This window comes from Calonectris borealis, chromosome Z (assembly GCF_964195595.1).
Source record: "Calonectris borealis chromosome Z, bCalBor7.hap1.2, whole genome shotgun sequence".
NCBI classification, from domain to species: Eukaryota; Metazoa; Chordata; class Aves; order Procellariiformes; family Procellariidae; genus Calonectris; species Calonectris borealis.
In genome coordinates, this window is record NC_134352.1 from 42,038,182 (window position 1) to 42,058,499 (window position 20,318).

The window sequence follows — 20,318 nt, forward strand, 5'->3', positions numbered from 1 at the left end:
TCCTGGAATTAGAATTGCATTAACCCGTGCTCCTTGGAGACTGCTCAAACTGCAGTGCCCCTGAAGAGGAGCTCACATTTCCAGTGCTTGCAGATGAGGTTCTCTCCCCTCCCTTACACACACATTGCCGCTTCACAAAGTCTCTGTTTTGCTGGGCCCATGATGTGTGGACATGTGGAGCTTGTCTAGGTCACATTTAGCAGCTGTCTTGTTCACCCTAACTATGCCATAATAGACGGTAATATATTTATGTAACTACAGGCGCAAGGCAACCATCTCTTCTTCTGCCTTTGTACTCAGTCCTCAGTAATCAAATTGCATGTTCGATACCGCTATGTCCTGCTATGGGCCTCCACATTATCTGGGGTCTTGCCTGGCCAGTTATTATGGACAATGTAGAAGACAGACAACAACTGATATTGTGGGACTATTCAAACTCGCAAATCCCCTACAATTTATGACATCCTACAACCCAGGTCTTTTTGGATGCCATTGTGTACAGCCAACACAGATAAAATGCTTCATTCCATGATGATAGCAACTCTACCTAGGTAGCAGCTACCATACACTTTTGGTTGTGCAAGCCAGCTCCTGTGCCAGCTACCAAGCCACTGTGCACAATCCACCCAGGTGAGCACAGGGGCAGCTCTCCTGTGGCCATGCAGAAACATATGGACTGCTTCCATTTGCAAATTCAACATCTTGCTGCCAGTCAGAGGAGAACCAATCTGATGTGGGAAGACAGGCTGTGAGGCTGTTGCCTCATTAGCATGAGTTCATTAGCACTCCGTTGCTATTTTGTCTCATACCCTATCTCACGTAGCTTTCCAATGCTTGGAAGATTACTGAAGGCCAACACCAGGTTATACCCGCATCTTTCTGCATTGGATGTTATTCACGGACTTCATATTCTTTGCTCCTTCACCTTCTACCTGGCCTTTGTACTCTTTGTAAAGAGAAAGATGTCCCTTTCCATTGCACTCCACAGACTGTTTGATGACTGTCAGAGTCCATTAATTATGTTCGTGGCAATATTTCATTTCAAGGATTTCCTGATCCTTCAGTTCTCCCCAGATGGCAAGCAGAGGCCGTTCCTCTTTATGTCTCAGGGCAGGTGTAGAAAACATGGTACAGCGGTACAGTGCACAGATGTAAATGGACTGATCCTGAGCAGGACTAGCACTCAAACAGGTAGAAGATATCTCATCACCATGAAAGGAACAGTAGATGCTGGTGCATCCTGGTAAGGATGAAAAAAGGAGAACTGCCAAAAGAGCACTCAGAGCAGATGGACAAACACAGACATCTGCACACTGACTTAATACTCAGTAAACCAACTGCACTTTTAAAATAGCAGTATAGAACCTGCATTTTCTCATCAGCTAATACATGCTAAAATTTTTTCACGTAAACAGAGGTCATTTCAAATGAACCCTCCATCCCCTTCCACTACCTTGTAGACAAGTCTTTAGTATATGTTTTTCCAAACAGTGGTTGGTAGTTCTATATCCCAAGCCTTAGCACTTTTAAAAAGGACAGAAAATTGTTTTGGAAAAGGACCAAACATTAACTGTTAAAACTCAAACAAAGGAGTATGAGTCAGGAAACTAATCTTTTTTTATATATCTGAAATGAGAAATGAAATTCGGTTTGGAAAACATTTTTATTAAAAACTGTAGCTGTCTGTACTCTAAAACACCCTGGAGGTCTAAAGATGATATCAGTATATAAATATTCAGGGCTTCCTGAATATTTCTTTTCAGAAAAGACTTTTTTTTTCCCCTTACAATTTCTTTGACCTTTAGAAAACAGTCACTATTTGTAGCTTGATTTTTTCAAGATGTTCTCCGGTACATAAAGATGGCAGGGAATTCAATTTAAAAGTCAACTCATGAAACACCATATAATAGTCAGAAGATAGCATCGCTTTAGGCGATATTTTATTAAGTGAACAGCCATTCAAAGCATTTTGGAGCATATTATATCCTATTCAAAGGCGTTCACTTCCTTCAATGCTACAGCAAAAGTATTTTACAAGAGACATGATATTTGAACTATCCACAGGCATATGGATAAAATGCACAGTACTCAGCTGTAACGGAGATGAGTCGTCTTCTTGGTTTACAGAGGATTGTCAAAAGGACTGATACATAAAAAGGTCTGTCTTTTTTTTTTTTTCTTTAAAGGGAACAAGACTTTCATGAGCTCCCATAGAACAGCTGCAAAAATACCTTCAGTCTGTCATCTGGAATTCCTGAAGGTGACTTGTGGATTTGTGGCTAATGAAACATTGCAAAATAGCACTCACCATGTTGTAAAATACCCCTAATGGTTTATTAGCCTCTTATAGAACAAAAAATGAAAGGTGCCCCAAGCATGTTATTCTGTTATAATTATACAAAGCACAGAGTTAGAAAGAAACAATGTCAGAAGAGAACCAAACATAGGGAGGTTTCTCTGTGACCTCAAAAGTGGATTACGGATGATTTGTGACATTACAAAGCGATCACCGGAGACCTGGAGTCCAATTAAAGTTTCTCACTGATGAAAATCAGTACGCTTTCTCATGATTTACAACAAAGAAAGATTAAAATTTGGTCACCAAAAACTTATTCCACTTGACCTTATCCAGCACAAGAATTTGTTCCTGAAACAGAACTAGCTCATTCCACAGAGAAGCCATCTGATAAGAGTAGCAGTGGGTAATAGATTACTTAGGGTTGAGAGCAAGGAGAGGGCACTGAAAGAACTGTTCTTTCCAAGGTTCAGAAAACACAGTATGCATTATATATCATACAGTCTTCTTGATATTTCTGTTTTTCTACCTTTAGAAGACAAGATTTAGTAAAGTACAGGAAATTACCCTATTTCTAAACGAATGACCTTGTACGCTACCTCTTAGCTGAATGAAGAGGGAAGCTGTTTCCTCCTAAATAACACTACAGTTAAATAATTCTACATTTTTTGGGGGAAAAAAATCATACATTTCTATTTTTGTCAAAAGCAAAGCAGTTTTAATAATTTTCGTTTACTGAATTTAGCCTTGTTTAATGTGTTCCAATAAAAAATTCTATGACAGACAAAAATAATCCAGTGCTACACATGGGGAGAACACCAAGAAAGCTTGCAGGGACATGATGAATGGCTTTACATTCCTGGGGAAATATTGACCCAAATTGCAGGAGAGTGCTTGCTGATGCAGTTGGTACCAATGGTTCTAACAGCCACGACACAACTGCAATTGGGTTTTCACCATGTTGCCAGTGCGGAGAAGAGTTTCCCCCTTCTCACTGTTATCAGGGCATGTTCCATGAACAAAGCCCATTTCCATCAGATTTTCTTAAGGACAGAGACCTGTTCCCTGCATAAAAATCTTTCCTGACATAGATGGACAGACACTCCCTTTCAACCTTAAATCTGCCCAGCTTTAAGCACTTAAGTTCTGGGAAGAAGATACAACAGGGCTTTTTGCTGGATCACAGGGGTGATTTTTACCCACAATGACCATAAATGCCTACTTGTTTCAAAAGAAATGTAACTTGTATTCTTCCTGTGCCCTTTCAGGTGTGCAGTCTGAGCACATTAACTTCTTTATTACATAGCTGTACCTATCCAATGGAAATTCTCACATCCAAGGACATCCTGCAGATGTGAACATTACTGGGATTACACTGAATCTAAAAGGCCAAAAGTGGAGAAAAATTATGATGCTTTTCACCTATGATCAGGACATTTTCCCTACAACATTTATGTTTTCTTAAAAAAAAACCTGTTTCTCTTTCGCTGAGTTGTGAAATCAAAACATGTAAAAGACAAAGGTTAATTGTCCAGCACAGTAAATGCTAACGTGATAATGATGACATTGAAAGTTCAATATATGTTAATTACTTATTCAAAAACAAGGGTGAAGACAGGAGAAAAGAGTAATTTTTCTTCCCTGTTATCTCTACCATTTCTACTCCATTTTCTTTCCTTCCTATCTTCATCTATTTTATTTTTTGAGGAACAGACGTCTTGCCACCTCTTGCCCAGATCTTCAAAGTATTCTACTAGTCCTCAGTTTCAAGGTTGGTTACAAACCAGGCCTGGTTTGACTGAAAGGGAGAGTTTGCACCAGTCACTTACACACTACCGTCTCAGGCTGGATGAACTCTGTCTGCCTAATTCTGAATCCCCTTGAACATCAAAGGTCTAACTCACACTTCAGGGTTAGCAGGGTCACATTCCACGTAAAAGAAGACTAATACTGCCTGAACCATTCACAACAAGCATCTTGTTTGACAGTTTTTGGCCCATTTTCTGTTCTCAAATGATGTGCAAGCGAACTTACATTTTGTCACATTCTTTAATAATTCACTAAACACTTTATGTGAATTCATTCAAAGAATGGTTTGCTCTGAACTATCTACCCTGAGCTGAGTTGCAAGCCTTGAATATTTGTAGTGTGCCATTCAGGCTGCAATTTTCCACCTGGCGGTAACTCCTGGTCTCTGGAAGGTTCCCAGATCCACAGAAAGATTTCAAGGTGGCCACCCAAATGATCCTGATGCACATTCTCACAGAAATACATTTAGGTATGAGTTTGTACAACGTTTTGCCTTTGACAAATAATTTTGTGAAGGGAAATTCAGTTAAGAAAGTTGGCAAAAGGCAACTGGAGAGGCCATAGCAGTATCAATAAATATGGTCAAATAGAGGACCTCTTCTCTGACATTTTTCCTAAATGTCAGCAGGGACTGAAAAAAAATGCAATCAAGAAAGAGCCTGAGAGAGAAAAATGTAAGGGAAAAAATGGAGGCATAGGAAAAATAAGTATAAAGATGTTATCACAAAGGGGTAACCATTCCGCAATGGAATAAAGAATGGTGAAAAAAATGTAAAAGACACTGGTACTACCCACATGCATATATGATCCTTTGATCTCACCTTGAGGAAACTCACTACGTTTCAGTTAAGTGTCAGATTATCCACATCAGAACACACTGCTAAGCTTTTCAGCGTATGAGAATTCACTCCAGTTGAGGAGAAATAATATGTTGGAACTCATAAGTCCCAGCTAACCCAAAGCAAGTAATCAGTTAAATGATCCCACTTTCCTGTTAAAAAACAGTGTCTACAGCAGTTATGTAAGTCAGGTTAAAAATGACTACGAAATAGTCGTATCCTTTGAAAACAGGGTATTATAAAAAGTTTTCAAGCAGGACTAGCTTTGCAATCCCAAAAGATGTACCGTGAGTGTATTGCAAAACCTCATCTCTGTAGCATCTCTATAGCATCTTCCCGCTGGTATGAAACAAATATAATGAATGCGAACTTAACTCACACTGTTGCTGGAACAAATACAACTTAGACCTTAAGAAAGAGGCAGGCAGAGAACAGGGAACTTTCTCTCTTTTACAGCTAAATTAAAGAAGCAAATGCCAAACATGGAAGGCAAGGACAGGGTATAAATTTCTAAGGCTATTTTTCTCCTAAGACATGAACCTTAATTTAGGGAATATCCTTTCCGCTATTTCTAAGCCTTTATATTACAGCTTAGGTACAAGCAGGGTATGCAGGATAGGGTAAAACGTGAACAAAAGGAAGAAACAGGTACTAAATAGATTTGTGGGATGAATGTATAAAACCGATGGAAGAACAGAATGAAGCAAATGTAAATGTTATTTACTGGATTTTACAAGAATATTTGCAATGGTGTTATACTAAATCCTAACCCTAGTCTGCTTTAGCTCTACTTAAGGTCTGAATACTAACAGATCGGTTAAAAGCAACTAGACAATACTACACAAACAGCAGTTTCACCTGCAGCATAATGAACTGAATTGGTATGGGTATCATGAATAACTAATTATCCAATAATTACTCTAATAATTAATCTTATGAATACCACAGGAATTAACGTTGATAGAAAATGACCTAGGTGAGAAAATGAAATACAGCTATGCACAATGGTATTTAAAAGCAGTAAAAATCTGCATCAGTTATAAGAGATGTTTCCAAACAAAGAAATCTATTGAAAGTGGTAGGAACCCCTTAACTTATCACTTAGGACATTTAAAAATAGGCTAAAATAAACCACTGGAAAATTTAACACAATGACTAATCTCACACTGACTCCATAATCTTGCAATAGGGATGGAGAATGTTCCAAAACCTCTTTTCCATCTCTAATGTCTAATATCTGTAAGCCTCTGGACATGTTTGGGCTATCCAGCCACGGATATTAGGTCTGGCTCCAGAAAGCAGCATGATGCCAGCATACAACTCAGTTCCCAGAGTTTGGGAAACCTCCAGAGCACCACTGTTGCTAACCACTTTCGCAAAAGTACTGACTTTAGTCTCATCTCTGCAGCCTCCCTAATCTGATCCATCCCTTTTGGGGAACTTTGAAAAGAGCAGTCGCCTCAGGCAAGCAGAAAGACAACAGCATAGCTCACCTCCATGATGCAGAGAGAGCGATTACTGTTACGAAGAACAAAATACTCATTTGCAACACGTCTGAGAACGGCTGGTGGCTCATTGTGTTTTGATGTATCAAAGCCCTGAACACAATATTTCACCTGAAAAGAAAACCACAGTTATTATGCGGTGTTGTTACAGAGATGTCCCAGCTCAATATTTTAATGCATATTATTGGCACAGTGACAAGTTTATGACTGACTGTGTTTCTCCATCATTTCTGAAGCCCTTAATTTTTGTTATCTGCAGGAAGGAGATATATTTTCAAAGCTATCTGTGACTGTGAATGATTCTTTTTTGAATGTCAAATTAGAAAATCTGATTTTCAAAGGTTAGGTGCTCGACATACTCTGAAAATCAGGCTGTCTGGAAACGTCTCAGAATGTGCCTCTAATATGGAAGTAACTGAATCATTCATCACTTTTGCAAATTAAACTTTTAAGACACAAAGACATTTTTCTTTCATCCCGGCATTCAGATACCACAGCTAAGGGCGTAGTAGAGGAATGGAGCGGAACTCTACTAACTGCTTTGACATCTTTTAATTTTAGGTGAAGTGTAGGGAGAAAGATGCATGTATCTGCATGAATGTAGCTGCTGTTCTTGTCATAAAATCTGCTAATTATCCAAGCTATCTCCCTCCATATAAAATCCATCTTAATTCATTCTTCTGCTCTGGTATTTCAAGCAAATGAACAAATGAACTAAAGGGAGTTTAGGCTGCTGACCATACCAAAAGTTGCACTGATTAACTAAAACTGCCTTTTAAAAAACCTAGTTAAATCAGAGCAAATCCTTGCCCGAGCACACTTAAATTAGTTTATTTATTGAGTAACACTGATTTATTTGAATTTGGTAATCTGGGTCAGAACTCTGAAATATTTGCAGGTCTACTTCATGTTTAGCATACTATTTAGTCTATACACATTTTGTTTTAGTACAATGAAAGAATGAAACTCTTCTAAGAAGGTGTAATAAACAAGTCTGACACTCTTTCATAGCAGGTCAACTCAATAAAGACATCACCATTTCTTGATGATATGAAGCCAGCTGTGCTTGAAGAGACCTATTGAAACACACCCAAATCAGTTTGCTAACTCCAAATTTATGTTGAATTAGATTTTTATTACTTTAATCAAACTGTTTTGAAAGGTGGTTTTATTTTAACCACAGCTACTTTTGTATGTAAACAAGGCCTTAGGCAAATATCATCACAGGATACATCAAGGATACCTACTAAATTGAACAGATTTGGGATATGCTTTTGAATGGCATGTTTCACTGCAGCCATCTTCAAATTCTAATACAGAAATTGAATTTGGATGTAGGAGAAGTAGGAGACCAAATTAGGTATTACCCTTCCAGAGTACATGTTACATTTGTGTTGGTGTAATCTGAAACCACAAAAATGAAACTGCTACTCTTATTTTTGTCCTTCAGACTATATGGAGTGGAATTCTGCTTAGTCACAAAGCTACTCATTTCTTCATGCTTCTTATATAGGAAAAACCAGAATTTCCTATTTCATGCAAACTTGTATTATATGAATTTTAAAGAAGCACATCCAGAAAATGAAACACAAACCTATTAGCTGCTTCAGGGAATATCTGGTTGTAAACATCTGAAAAATTTGAAAATAAAAAAAATCAACAAACCAAACCCAACAATCAAACACAAAACATCTAACTGCTTTTGTGTGTGTATATGTTGAAATGTCCAACAAAGAACTCCCATAATACTGTGATGGTTGAAATTGGTTTGACATAGTCACTGTGTGTGGTTTACACTCATCTTTGTAGAACATGACTATTTAAAACCTTTATCTAACTGACTTAACAGGTGACCAGAAATGTGTTGCCTTCACAATTACTTTTGCCTTTGTTAGGACCAAAAAAGGGTTGGAGTCCTACTCTGTTCTTAGATTTGTTTTAACAGCATGTGTGGTCTAGTTTGTAGTTTAGATTGGAACAGAGTTCAAAAAAGCAGAAGTCCAGCAAAGTATTGTGCAATATTTCCATGTTTACTGTACCGGATGCACTGGGATGCACATACTTTCAATGATACTTACTATTTCATACATAAATAACAATATCCAACTTTACAAGGACGCTACTCAATTTTTAAGTAAATATTATACGTGGAAAAGGCATATTGAAAAAAAAAGGAGACACTGAATTAAAAATATATTTAAGGCAAGTTTATGTATCCCCTCAAGTGGATGGACCTCAAGGCAGGGACTGGGGAAGCAAAGTCCCTCCCACTGTAAGAGAAGATCAGGTTCGAGACCACCTGAGGAACCTGAATATACGTAAGTTTATGGGACGCGACAAGACGCATCCCAGGCTCCTGAGGGAATTGGCTGATGTAGTTGCCAAGCCACTCTCCCTGATATTTGAAAAGTCATGGCAGTCAGGTGAAGTCCCCGGTGACTGGAAAAAGGGAAACATTGCATCCATTTTTAAAAAGGGTAGAAAGAAGGACCCTGGGAACTACCCAACTGCCAGCCTCACCTCTGTGCCTGGGAAGATCATGGTACAGATCCTCCTAGAAGCTATGTTAAGGCACTTGAGGACAGGGAGGTGATTCGAGACAGCCAGCATGGCTTCACCAAGGGCAAGTCTTTCCTGACCAGCCTAGTGGCCTTCTATGATGGAGTGAATACATCAGTGGACAAGGGAAGAGTTATGGATGTCATCTATCTGGACTTCTGTAAGGCCTTTTACACAGTCTCCCACAACATTCTTCTCTCTAAATTGGAAGGATATGGATTTGATGAATGAACTCTTCGGTGGATGAGGAATTGGTTGGATGGTCACATCCAGAGGGTAGCAGTCAATGGCTCAATGTCCGGATGGAGATTGATGATGAGTGGTGTCCCTCAGGGATCTGTATTGGGATCAGTACTGTTTAATATCTTCATCAGTGACACAGACAGTAGGATAGAGTGCACCCTCAGCAAATTTGCAGATGACACCAAGCTGAGCGGTGCGGTTGACGTGCCTGAGGGATGGGATGCCATCCAGAGGGACCTGGACAAACTTGAGAAGTGGGCCCACATGAACCTCATGCAGTTCAACAAGACCAAGTGCAGAGTCCTGCATATGGGTTGGGGCAACCCCCAATATCAATACAGGCTGGGGGATGAAAGGATTGAGAGCAGCCCTGCGGAGAAGGACTGGGGGTACTGGTGGATGAAAAGTTGGACATAAGCCGGCAATGTGCGCTCGCAGCCCAGAAAGCCAACCATATCCTGGGCTGCAGCAAAAGAAACGTGGCCAGCAGGTTGAGGGAGGTGATTCTGCCCTTCTACCCTGCTCTGGTGAGACCCCACCTGGAGTACTGCGTCCAGCTCTGGAGCCCTCAGTAGAGGAAAGACATGGACCTATTGGAGTGGGTCCAGAGGGGGGCCATAAAAATGATCAGAGGGATGGAACACCTCTCATATGAGGAAAGGCTGAGAGAGTTGGGGTTGTTCAGCCTGGAGAAGAGAAGGCTCCGGCGAGACTTTATTGCAGTCTTTCAATGCTTAAACAGGGCTTATAAAAAAGATGGGGACAGACTTTTTAGCAGGGCCTGTTGTGACAGGACAAGGGGGAATGGTTTTAAACTAAAAGAGGGTAGATTCAGACTAAATAGAAGGAAGACATTCTTTATGATGAGGGTGGTGAAACGCTGGAACAGGTTGCCCAGAAAGACTGTAGATGCCCCATCCCTTGAAACATTCAAGGTCAGGTTGGATGGGGCTTTGAGCAACCTGATCTAGTTGAAGATATTCCTGCTTATTGCAGGAGCTGGGGAGTTGGACTAGATGACCTTTAAAGGTCCCTTCCAACCCAAACCATTTTATGATTCTACAATTCTATGTACACAGTTAACAGTTATAGCAGTGTATTTGCAGGACCCAAGTCATTAATTTTCCAAAATTACTAATGATATCCTGCCTCCAACTCTTCCAAACAGGCCCACTCCGCATTCTCTTTGTCCATCCCCTTCCTGTAATAAGACAAGACTATCTGTACTTCTTTTTATTCTCTGCTCCCATAACACCTCAGAGATTGAAGTACAGTCAGTTGCTTACAGATTGAGTTACTCCAATTCCATCCACCATACATGTTCATTCCCAGGCTGTTTTCTGGGAGGAAACCAGGGAGCACCTCCACACGTAGCACACTCCAGAGTCAACACAGTTGATCTTACTGTCCCCACAGTCCTCCAACGCTGCATCAGCGTGCTTTGCTCTCCCACACATTCCCACATCATGCCCCATAGCATGCAACACATATAGTCTGAAGAACCACACTATAAACAAATCACACTGGCAGTCTGCAGCATGCATTGAGTGGAAAAAAGCTGTAAGTATCGTAGGGTGTCAACAGGAGCCCCAGGCTGATTGGTGTGCAAGCGGACATGTGCAACCTGTTCCAGAAGGGATCAATCTTAGATTACATATAGGTGAATCAATCCAAAGTAATTGGCCTGAAGGCCAGGTGTTGAATGCCCTCACTCTTTACACTGGCAAAGATAACCTTAAAAACATATAGCCAACAATGTCTAACTGATCCTACCACATGAAGTGCAGTAGTCTCATGAGCTACAAGCTTCAACCCAATGGGGTGACTGTCGATCAATACAATTACTTACTATTCTCCCTCTTCATTGTTTTTCTTTCTGACTAAAGCAAGAGAGAGGAGGGATGCTCACACTGGAAAGCCCTGCACATTCTAGTGAATAAATGACTATTTTGGGGAGTATTCACACCTAGTTTAGGCGGCTAACTTAGAACACCAATGTCCCAAACAGCCCTGCAGAGTCAATAAAAGGATAAACTACTCCAGATGTGAAGCAAGAACCTAATTTAGATGCCTTCACTTGCCCTTAACTTCTCCATTGAAACAGACACCACTTGGGAAAGCATTATATTCATTTCCAACCCCCCACCCCCCCATCCCGGTCTGGTAAGTCACAAGGTTTTTCTTTTGTAATTTTAGAGTGCAGAAGTTATTATTTATGGGTCTCTGAGGGTACATCAAATCCAAGAACTCAGCAGTATGCACATGTCCATGTTCAGTCATCTGCACTGTGAGTGTGCAGGCTACTGTGAGTGACACCTTACTGGGCCATTTCTACTGGATGAATGTCGGTGTATGAGTAGAACTTTTACTGCCTCCCATGATCCCCATGCACCGTAATGCCAAGGTTTGGAGAACTACTGACAGGGTTCGGTAAGAGGCTATCTTTCACTGACAGCTGAAATCCTCTATTAGTAGGGAATTCAATCCCTTCTTCAAGAAGAAAAAGTGCTCACTCACTTTGTATCTCCATCAGGCACATACTAAGATATTACTGGATGCACAAACTGAAATTTTATCAGCTAATTAATTCACAGGACTCCTGCCACACATTTTTAATTGCAGTTGTAAATCTCTTTGAAATGTAGAAAAAACAATATAATCCAATAAAAGAAATGTGCTTAGAAATCATTTGAGAGGAATTAACCACATATATAGGCCATGTATTTTTAATTACATCTGAATGTGAACTGCTAAATTTTAAGGCCAACTGTTTTTGTGTCTATCTGATTTTCTTATTTTCTAAATGTCCTCAATGTAAAATGGGTCAGAGAAAGAATTAAAGAAAACATGAGTTAGAAAGGAGATCCATTACGAAAGGGTGTGAAATAAAAAGGGGGGAAAGCATCAAGATTAAACAAAAAGGTGCCCAGGAGTCTTACCAATAAATCTAGATCAGATACATGCTGGCTTTTCTGGCTGCCAGAATGACCCCTAGTGATGGAATACTGCTACTCTATAATAATTTGGAGAGCTGATGCAAAGCACAAAATTAATTGCTAAGACAGGAAAGGATGGCGAACAGAAAACGTAGCAAATGTGGGAATTCAGAAAGCTACCAGATTTTATTTTACTGTCCAGTCATGGGACATATTTTCCTATATGGTGCTTTGTGAAAAAGAGCAATAGTTGCCTTCCTCATTACTTTTAGAGCTACTCTGAAAACTGAAAAGCTGAATTTGACAATACCATTTCTGTTGTCAGAAAACCTGCACCGCAGAAGAGGGGTCAGAGAGTTATTTCCTGGGTTTAGTTCCACACAAGAAAACATTTCTTTCCTCCAACAGAGCACTGTGAGCCCCAAAGTCCTCACCCAAAATGGCAGTTACAAATATGGACAGAATCCAAATGCTCATTAAATAAAGACAGACGAGTATGTTTTTAAACCATTTTAAGAAGTTAATTTATTGACAAAGGATATATAGATGATCATATTCTGGATGTAGATGATCATATTCTACATGGCTAAACAGTGTGGAAAGTGAAGAACCCAGCTATTTTCTGTTATGATTTTTGTCAGTTGTATGATACCAAAGGTAATTCCAAATTTCAAACTTCAAAGTCGACATTTCCATTATTATTGTTACTGTATGAAACTTGCATTTCTTTAACTGAAAGGTGTATGTGAAAATCTTTGCCTATGAATGATGCAATGCTTCACGCCATGCCCTGTCTTTCAGTCCAGCAGGCAAAATGAACACTGTCCCCAGCCAGGGAAGCCTGTCAGCACTAGTGGGTCCATGCACTGATCCTCCTTCTGCTCAGGCAGCATCACAGCAGCCTCTTCCCGGCCACGCAAGGATGCAAGGCCTGCAAGGGAAGGCTCCTCTACTCCCCCTCCTGGGAGGTCCGAAGTTCAGCTGCTGCCATTCCTCACAAAGCAAACGGCCTGCTTTCTGCTCCAGAAATGAAGGACAGCTGAGCGGAATGGATTTGGCAGATGAAGGCAGGAGCTGGGAGGGGGCAGAGCTCATCCCCGAGCTGTCCGCTGTGAGGGCAGCTCCACCGGGACAGATAGCCAACCATTCCTGCTGTCCCGTGCTGGGGAAGCTCAGGAGGCCCCTGTCCCACGCCAAGGCATGATCCTGCCCCATTGCAATCCCCTCTCTCTGACTCTCGGAACATCCTGGAATCCAGGCCCTCTTCTGTACAGCGGCACCAACATGGACCCGTTCCCCCAGCAATCAGGCAGTGCGGCAGCACTTCGTACAGCGTCTGCAATGTCATCTCCAACTTACCACCCCAAACTAGCTGACTTCCATCAGTAACAGTGTTACCATCAGTGAATAGGGCTGCGAAGTAATGCATGAACGAGCCCGGTGGAGATAGCAATGTGTATTGACTGCACCCTGCCTGAACGGCATCTGGCATTTTTAATAACACTATTAAACAAGAATTAAAAGAAACAGCTCTAAACTAGGTGGATGAAGGCAGGGTTTTTGAATGCAGTTTTCATGGATTTAAAAACACAAGTAAACACATTTTTTTCACCAGAAGAGGCAAAACTATACTGAAGGAGAAAGACAAGCAGCTTGTAAAACTGATGACAATGGAGCAAATCCTTATGAATGCTTCTCAACACATCAATCATACTGATTCCCAGCCACACCACACCGCCATTCCGCCTTCCACGCACTTTCAGACAGACATCAGTCCACACCGCATAGGATCTCAGGATCCCCGAGTTGCTGGAAAATAGATTTAGTCCTAATTTTTGTGACAGATGGAGTTGATAGTCTCAGGATGAAAAAAGCGCCAGTTTTGACAGGCAGCAGATACCGATGCCCCTTGTGGTCGGAGACGATGTTGCTCTGGAATTAAGGTAGCACTGAAACGAAAGGCAATGGGTAAATGCACCACTACTTATTTTGTCGTGCTCCTCTCGTTGTGCCTTAATATTTCTATTTTTGCGTCTGCTTCCTTATAAGCAAAGCAAAGCGAACAGAGAGTGTAACAGGAAGGCAGGACGTCAGCAAGGTATTTTGCTTTCAATGAAAACACATTTCATCCTCTTAACTAACAGATTTTAAACAACTTTTTACTAGTTGACAGATCTTCACAAAGTATCAAAGAACTATACTGAGATCTACTGCATTTCTGTCAACTCGTAGGTCAGCGTCTTAAACCCGTGCACAAAAACCTCAGAGGAGAAGCTGAGCAGAATGAGTTTAAAATCGGTGGGGGATGCGGTAAGTGGAAAGTTGCAATACTGAAGGCATAGCAAAGCCATACTTACATGGTCGCAGTACACCACTAACAGAGTTAGCTTTGCTCTCCCTCAGTGTACCAACACCCTGAAACCAAGAGCTCTCTTTAGATTTACAGTAAGAACAAAGTCGGTCCCATTTTGAGCCTGAGCCTCCCTACCTTTCGGGAAGTACCTCTGCCCTCACTTGAACCAGTGGGAAGTTCGGGTACACACATCACCCAGGCTAGAGACGTTTTTTTTTCCCTGACTGTAAGGAGCAGGGCCAGTTTAAGAGCAACATCCCTGCAAAAGCGGCACGCAGATCCACGCCGCCTGCCCTTTTGCCTTCGCGGCGACGCGGCAGGGCGCTCCCGAGGAGCCCCGCCGCCGCTGCCCGGCCAGCCCCGGAGCGCCGAGCCGCGCCGCCGCCGCCGCTGCCCGCCTCTCGCCCGGCCGCCGCGCCGCCTTAACGGGAGGAGGGGCTCCTCGGGGGGCTGTCACTCTCCTTAAGCCTTTCCTTTCAAGCTTTGAATGTGAGCTGCCCTCCAGCCCCCCTCTCTCCTTCCCTCCCTCCAGCAGATCGTAAAGAGAGGAGGGAAAAAAAAAGTTTCAACAACAGGCTGGACCAATGGCAAGTGGCGAGGCAGGGAAAGGGGGCCGAGCGAAGGGAGAAAAAAGTGGAGAAAAGGAGAAAGAGCGAGAGAGCGCAGGCTGGGGGGATGTGTAAAAGAAGAAGCGTTGCTAATTTTTTTTGTTTGTTTGCTTTTCCATGCATGCATAATGAGGCCTAATCAGAGCACGTTGCTGCTGCTCGGAGGGCACTTTTGTATTTAAAGCCTTGCAAAGAAAAAAAGATCCACAGACGGATCCGCAGAGCAGCTCGCAGGGCTTGTTGACAACAGAAGCAGCATCAGTCGCCCAGAGAGAAGGAGATCCTGAAGGCTGCCTCTTCTCCTTTCCCCGTGCTATCTTCTTGCTAGCGGGGAGCGAGATTTCTTCTCCCCGCCACCCGAAAGTGCAACCCGGACCGACAGGGAGTGAGCGGAGCCGGGACTGTGAATGGGATCAGAGCGGCTGGCATGTGCAGAGATGCTGCAAGCGGAGAGTTAAAAGCTCCCGAGGAGGCAGCGGCAGCAGCGGCAGCTGGGCATTTATTTTGTGCAAAAAAAAAAGAAAAAAAAGAGAAACGGAACTGCATGAGGAGCAGGGCAGCACCATGAGCTCTCCCGGCGCAGCCTGCAAGTCCCCGAGCGCACTCCGGAGCCGCTCTCCTCCGAGCCCCCGTTTGCACTGATTCCCCCCACTCCTCCGTGCGCCTTCGCCGCCGTCGCCGCCTCGCCAAGCCGGGAGCAGCGGGTGGGGGGCACGGGACGGCCCCGGGCGCCTGCTTCGTACCGCGGCCCCGCCAGTTTCAGCTCCCGGGGGCTGGAGGGCCTCGGAGCCGGCGCGGATGGATTGATGCGAGGAGACCTCATGCACACGGCCGGCGGGAGTTTTGCAAACTTTTCCACGGGCGGCAGCTCCTTCTTCTCCTCCTCCTCGTCGTCTACCAGCGCCTCTCCCCCGCTCGCCTGCGGCAGCAGCCGCCGCCGCCGCCCGCGATGGTGGCCCGCTCGCCCGCTCGGCACGGAGGCGGCGGCGGGCGCCGCTGGCCGCGGCCGGCCGCCTGGCTGTGGCTGGCGGCGGCGCTGGGCGCCGTGTGGCCGCCGCGGGGCTCGCTGGTGCAGGGCCGGCGGCTGATCTGCTGGCAGGCGGTGCTGCAGTGTCAGGGGGAGCCCGAGTGCAGCTACGCTTACAACCAGTACGCCGAGGCGTGCGCCCCGGTGCTCCTGCAGCAGCCGCCGGCGGGAGGCGGCGGGGACGGGCCGGCGGCCGCTGCAGGCTCCGCCGCCTCCTCCAGGCGGCGGTGCCCCAGCCACTGCATCGCGGCCCTCATCCAGCTCAACCACACCCGGCGCGGCCCGGCGCTGGAAGACTGCGACTGCGCGCAGGACGAGAACTGCCGCGCCACCAAGCGCGCCATCGAGCCCTGCCTGCCCCGAACCAGCAGCCCGGCGGCCGGCGGTCCCGGCGGCGGCCCCGGCGGCGGCGGCCCCGGCGTCATGGGCTGCACGGAGGCGCGGCGGCGCTGCGACTGGGACAGCCGCTGCAGCCTGGCGCTCAACCGCTACATGACCTACTGCGGGAAGCTGTTCAACGGGCTGCGCTGCACGCCGGAGTGCCGCGCCGTCATCGAGGACATGCTGGCCGTGCCCAAGGCCGTGCTGCTCAACGACTGCGTCTGCGACGGGCTGGAGCGGCCCATCTGCGAGTCGGTCAAGGAGAACATGGCCCGCCTCTGCTTCGGCGCGGACATGGGCGGCAACGGCGCCGGCAGCAGCGGCGGCTCGGACGGCGGTCTGGAGGAGTACTACGACGAGGACTACGAGGAGGAGCCGAGCCAGAAGGGGAGGGACGACGCGGAGGACAATGCGGGCTCCGAGCCCGGCTTCCCTGTGCAGGCGGATAGCGCCGGCCGGCCCGCCGCCGCGGCCTGGCCGCTGCTGGCCTCCATCTTGCTGCCGCTGTTGCCGCGGCTCTAGCGTCTCTCCCTCCTTCCCTCCCTCCCTCCCTCTCTCTGCGCCGGGCCGGGCCGGGCCGGGCCGGGCCCTCCGCGCCGGACCGCCGCTGGCGTCCTCGCGGGCCCGCCCGCGGCGGCAGGGGGCCCGGCCGGCGGGGCCACTCCGCGCGGCGCGGTTTTAAACGCTCTGACCGTTAATCGTCCGACCGTTAGTCCGAGCCCCCCTCTCAGCGTCCGCCCCCCCCCCCCGCCTCTCCCCACGGGCGGAGGCCCCCCCCTCCGCCTCCGCTGCTGCTGGCCCGGCCCGGCCCGGCCCCCCCGGCAGCCTTCGGCTGGCGAAGCCGGCGCAGGCTTGCGAGCAGGCCGCCGGGGCGGTGGCCGGCGCGGAGCGGGCGGCCGCGGGCCGCCGTTTTTTCGGGTGTTGTTCTGGAGCGTGCACTATGCAATTGCTGCCACCCTGCCTTCGTGTTAGCAGCGAGCGGGCGGGCTGACAGACTGCGAGCGGGGCTGCGGCGGGCTCCCGCTGCCGCCGGCCGCTCCCCGAAGAAACCAGGAGTAATGGCATGCTGGTGGTGGCTTTTCTGTGAGGGTTTTGACATGAAGGTTAGAAAGAGGTGAGCCACCCAGACTTGCTGCCAAAGCTGTTGCCATCCTGGTTAGTCAACAACTTGATGATCGTTCGCCAAGTCTCGCTCTTCGTGATGCAGTGGTGCTTGAATGGGGATTATGCCGCATCTGCCGTTAATTAAATTTAAGGAAATAGCAGACTGAATAAATTCTGTGGTTTACAGCACTCCCTCTTGCACACACATCTTCCCTATAACAAAAGCGTGCCAGCAGCCGTCTCTTCCTCTTTAACCTAGCGACGTAAAGAAAATGATCTTTTTTTTTTTTCAGAGTTGTTGGCTGTACTGAACAATGCAACTTTTGTTTTAAAAGAGCTCTGCACTGCCATCTTTGAAAGACACTTTTAAACTCGAGAACATGTATGTACAAATATCCTGAAAAGTTATATTGCCTCTTGTCATATCAGGGTGCTGACCTCTGGTAAATCTTATATAAAAAATGTATTTAAAACTGGGATTTGTTACCAGTCGCTTTTCTTTGTATATAGAATTTTATAAATTGTATGCTTTGGGGATAATTTATTTAAAAAAAGATAATAAAAGTTTTAAATCCACATCCTATTTGCCAGATAATTGCATTTCCTATTCTTTTCTGGAAAGGTACAGGTTTCATTCTATGTTTAAAGGGATACCAGCAACAGTGATTCAGTGAAGTATTCTCTAGAACATCGAATGTACAGTGTATTTTATAGATTGGAGGTTAACTTTCTTATTTGGAGAGACTTTATGAACGTTGTAGAATTGTATAAACGCATTTCTGAGCTGCCTTAAACCTTGTATTTTTTATAGGAGGCGTAAAAAAGGCCTGTGTTTTAAATATGTACGGCTTTTTGTATTTTCTAAATGTGTAAATTAGTAAAGAAAGAGCTTTAAATAATGGATGTAGTGAAACTGTTTTCCAGGGACACTTGAACTCTCAGCACCCGAGGTTGGGGGGGGGGGAGTGAACCACAGAATAACAAACCAAAAACAGTCAACAAACAAAAATCTCTGTCTGCCTGTAATACTTTACATAGATGTAAATTACTGCTATTCTTACTTTAATGAATAATTACATGCAAGAAGTAAATACAGCTTTGAAAGTACTACTTTAAAAGAGTGGTTGATTTTATAATGCGTTGGCATGGTAACTCGCCAGTGCCAGAAGAGAGTAAAGCAATTCAAGGACACTGCTCCTGTATGTATGTGGAATTACTAGTGCGCTGTGCTTTCTTCGTGAAGTGGAGGCATGTTGCTCTCACTGACACTCTTAGAAATGCTCCTCGGCGTGCAAACTAAGTAAATGGTGAGAAATACATCACACAGAGGTGGCAAGCGTTTCGAACAAGGTTTCGCGCACGCATCAAGGGGGCTGCAACAAAACGCATGGAAGTTTGCCATTCAGCCTGCCTTCTCCCACAACGAAGAATGCAAAAGTAAACACACTGGAGGGATCAGCAATTACTAGATCTTGTAATATTGTTCTTAGGAGTTGCTTTGCATCGTGCTGAAGCCTGGTTTGCTGCCAGAGCTACTGATCTACACTCAAACGCCCTTAGATAAATAATTACACTCTTAAGCTGTGTCGAGTGCTGATACACTTGACCTTGTAAATAGAAATGTTTGCAGTAGGAATAAACTCCAGCATTGGAAAATCTTTTAAACATTAACACAAAAGAGAGAGCTCAGTCCTCTGGGGATTTGAGTTTGGACTGCGTCAAGCTAGGCACTCACGAAAAAAAAAAAGAAGGAAAAAAGGGGGGGGGAAGTTTATTTATCTTCTATTCATGGTGTTTATTTAAAGCTTTTCATTTTAAATGCCGTGATTGGAAGGCGAGTCAGAAGTTTAAAAGCTACCACAAATAAACTTTGACTGAGGGGGCGACAGATTAGCAAGATAGTGTCTTTTTCATCTTACCAGATCTCGACCGAGGGCAAATCTGCATCTGTCTGTTGTATAAATCAACAAAATTAGAAATCTCTGCTTCTGGATTAGTTATTTCAACTTTAGGGTGTGAATTTGATTAGGTTGCCCAGCGATAAATGCACGCAGGCGCACGTGCACACGCATAAACCAACCCCCAAATAGTTGTGACACCAAACAAGTGTGTAAGTATGACGTGCGGCTATGATCTGAAGTTCGGTCTTAAAGTCATCTGAATGGTTGAGTAAGCTTATTGTTAAAACAAAGCTGGAAACGTCTCTTCAGGAAGAGGACAGAGTAGCTGGGTCACATTTGTAAATCGAGTCAGCTTTCTTTACAAAGTGCTGAGTTCACAATTGGGCCAAGTTGATCTTAAATATTTTCTCCAGTTCTTCAGGAGATGCTCAGAAACATATTTTCAGTTTGTCAACAGTTAGCGTCCACAAGGACTATTTAACTCCTTGTTGATGAAAAATTAAGTCCCAGCTAAAAGCCTTTATTTTTCTTCAGTTAGGAGTAAAGACATTAGCACTAGAAAAGGACTGATAATTAACTGCTACAATAAACTCAAGACTTGATTTTACAGGCTCCTGTCAAAAGCATCTGCCTGGAATAAATCAACACTGAGCACCACTAGGCAGGGAGGACTCATCTGTATGCTTCCTTCCCCACAGAAGGTGGATTGTTTTAATTTAAATAATTGTACAATAAATACAGCTGAACTAATTCTGTC

At 44.6% G+C, this 20,318-nt stretch overlaps 1 protein-coding gene across 1 annotated transcript; it reads left to right on the forward strand.

Annotated features, from left to right (window-relative positions):
• Window positions 1-15,721: 15,721 nt before the first annotated feature.
• Window positions 15,722-17,150, forward strand: GAS1 (growth arrest specific 1). The gene has a single exon (XM_075136300.1). It carries the CDS (start codon window positions 16,098-16,100, stop codon window positions 17,076-17,078), a length of 981 nt encoding a protein of 326 aa, XP_074992401.1. The 5' UTR covers window positions 15,722-16,097; the 3' UTR covers window positions 17,079-17,150.
• The last annotated feature ends 3,168 nt before the right edge of the window (window positions 17,151-20,318 follow it).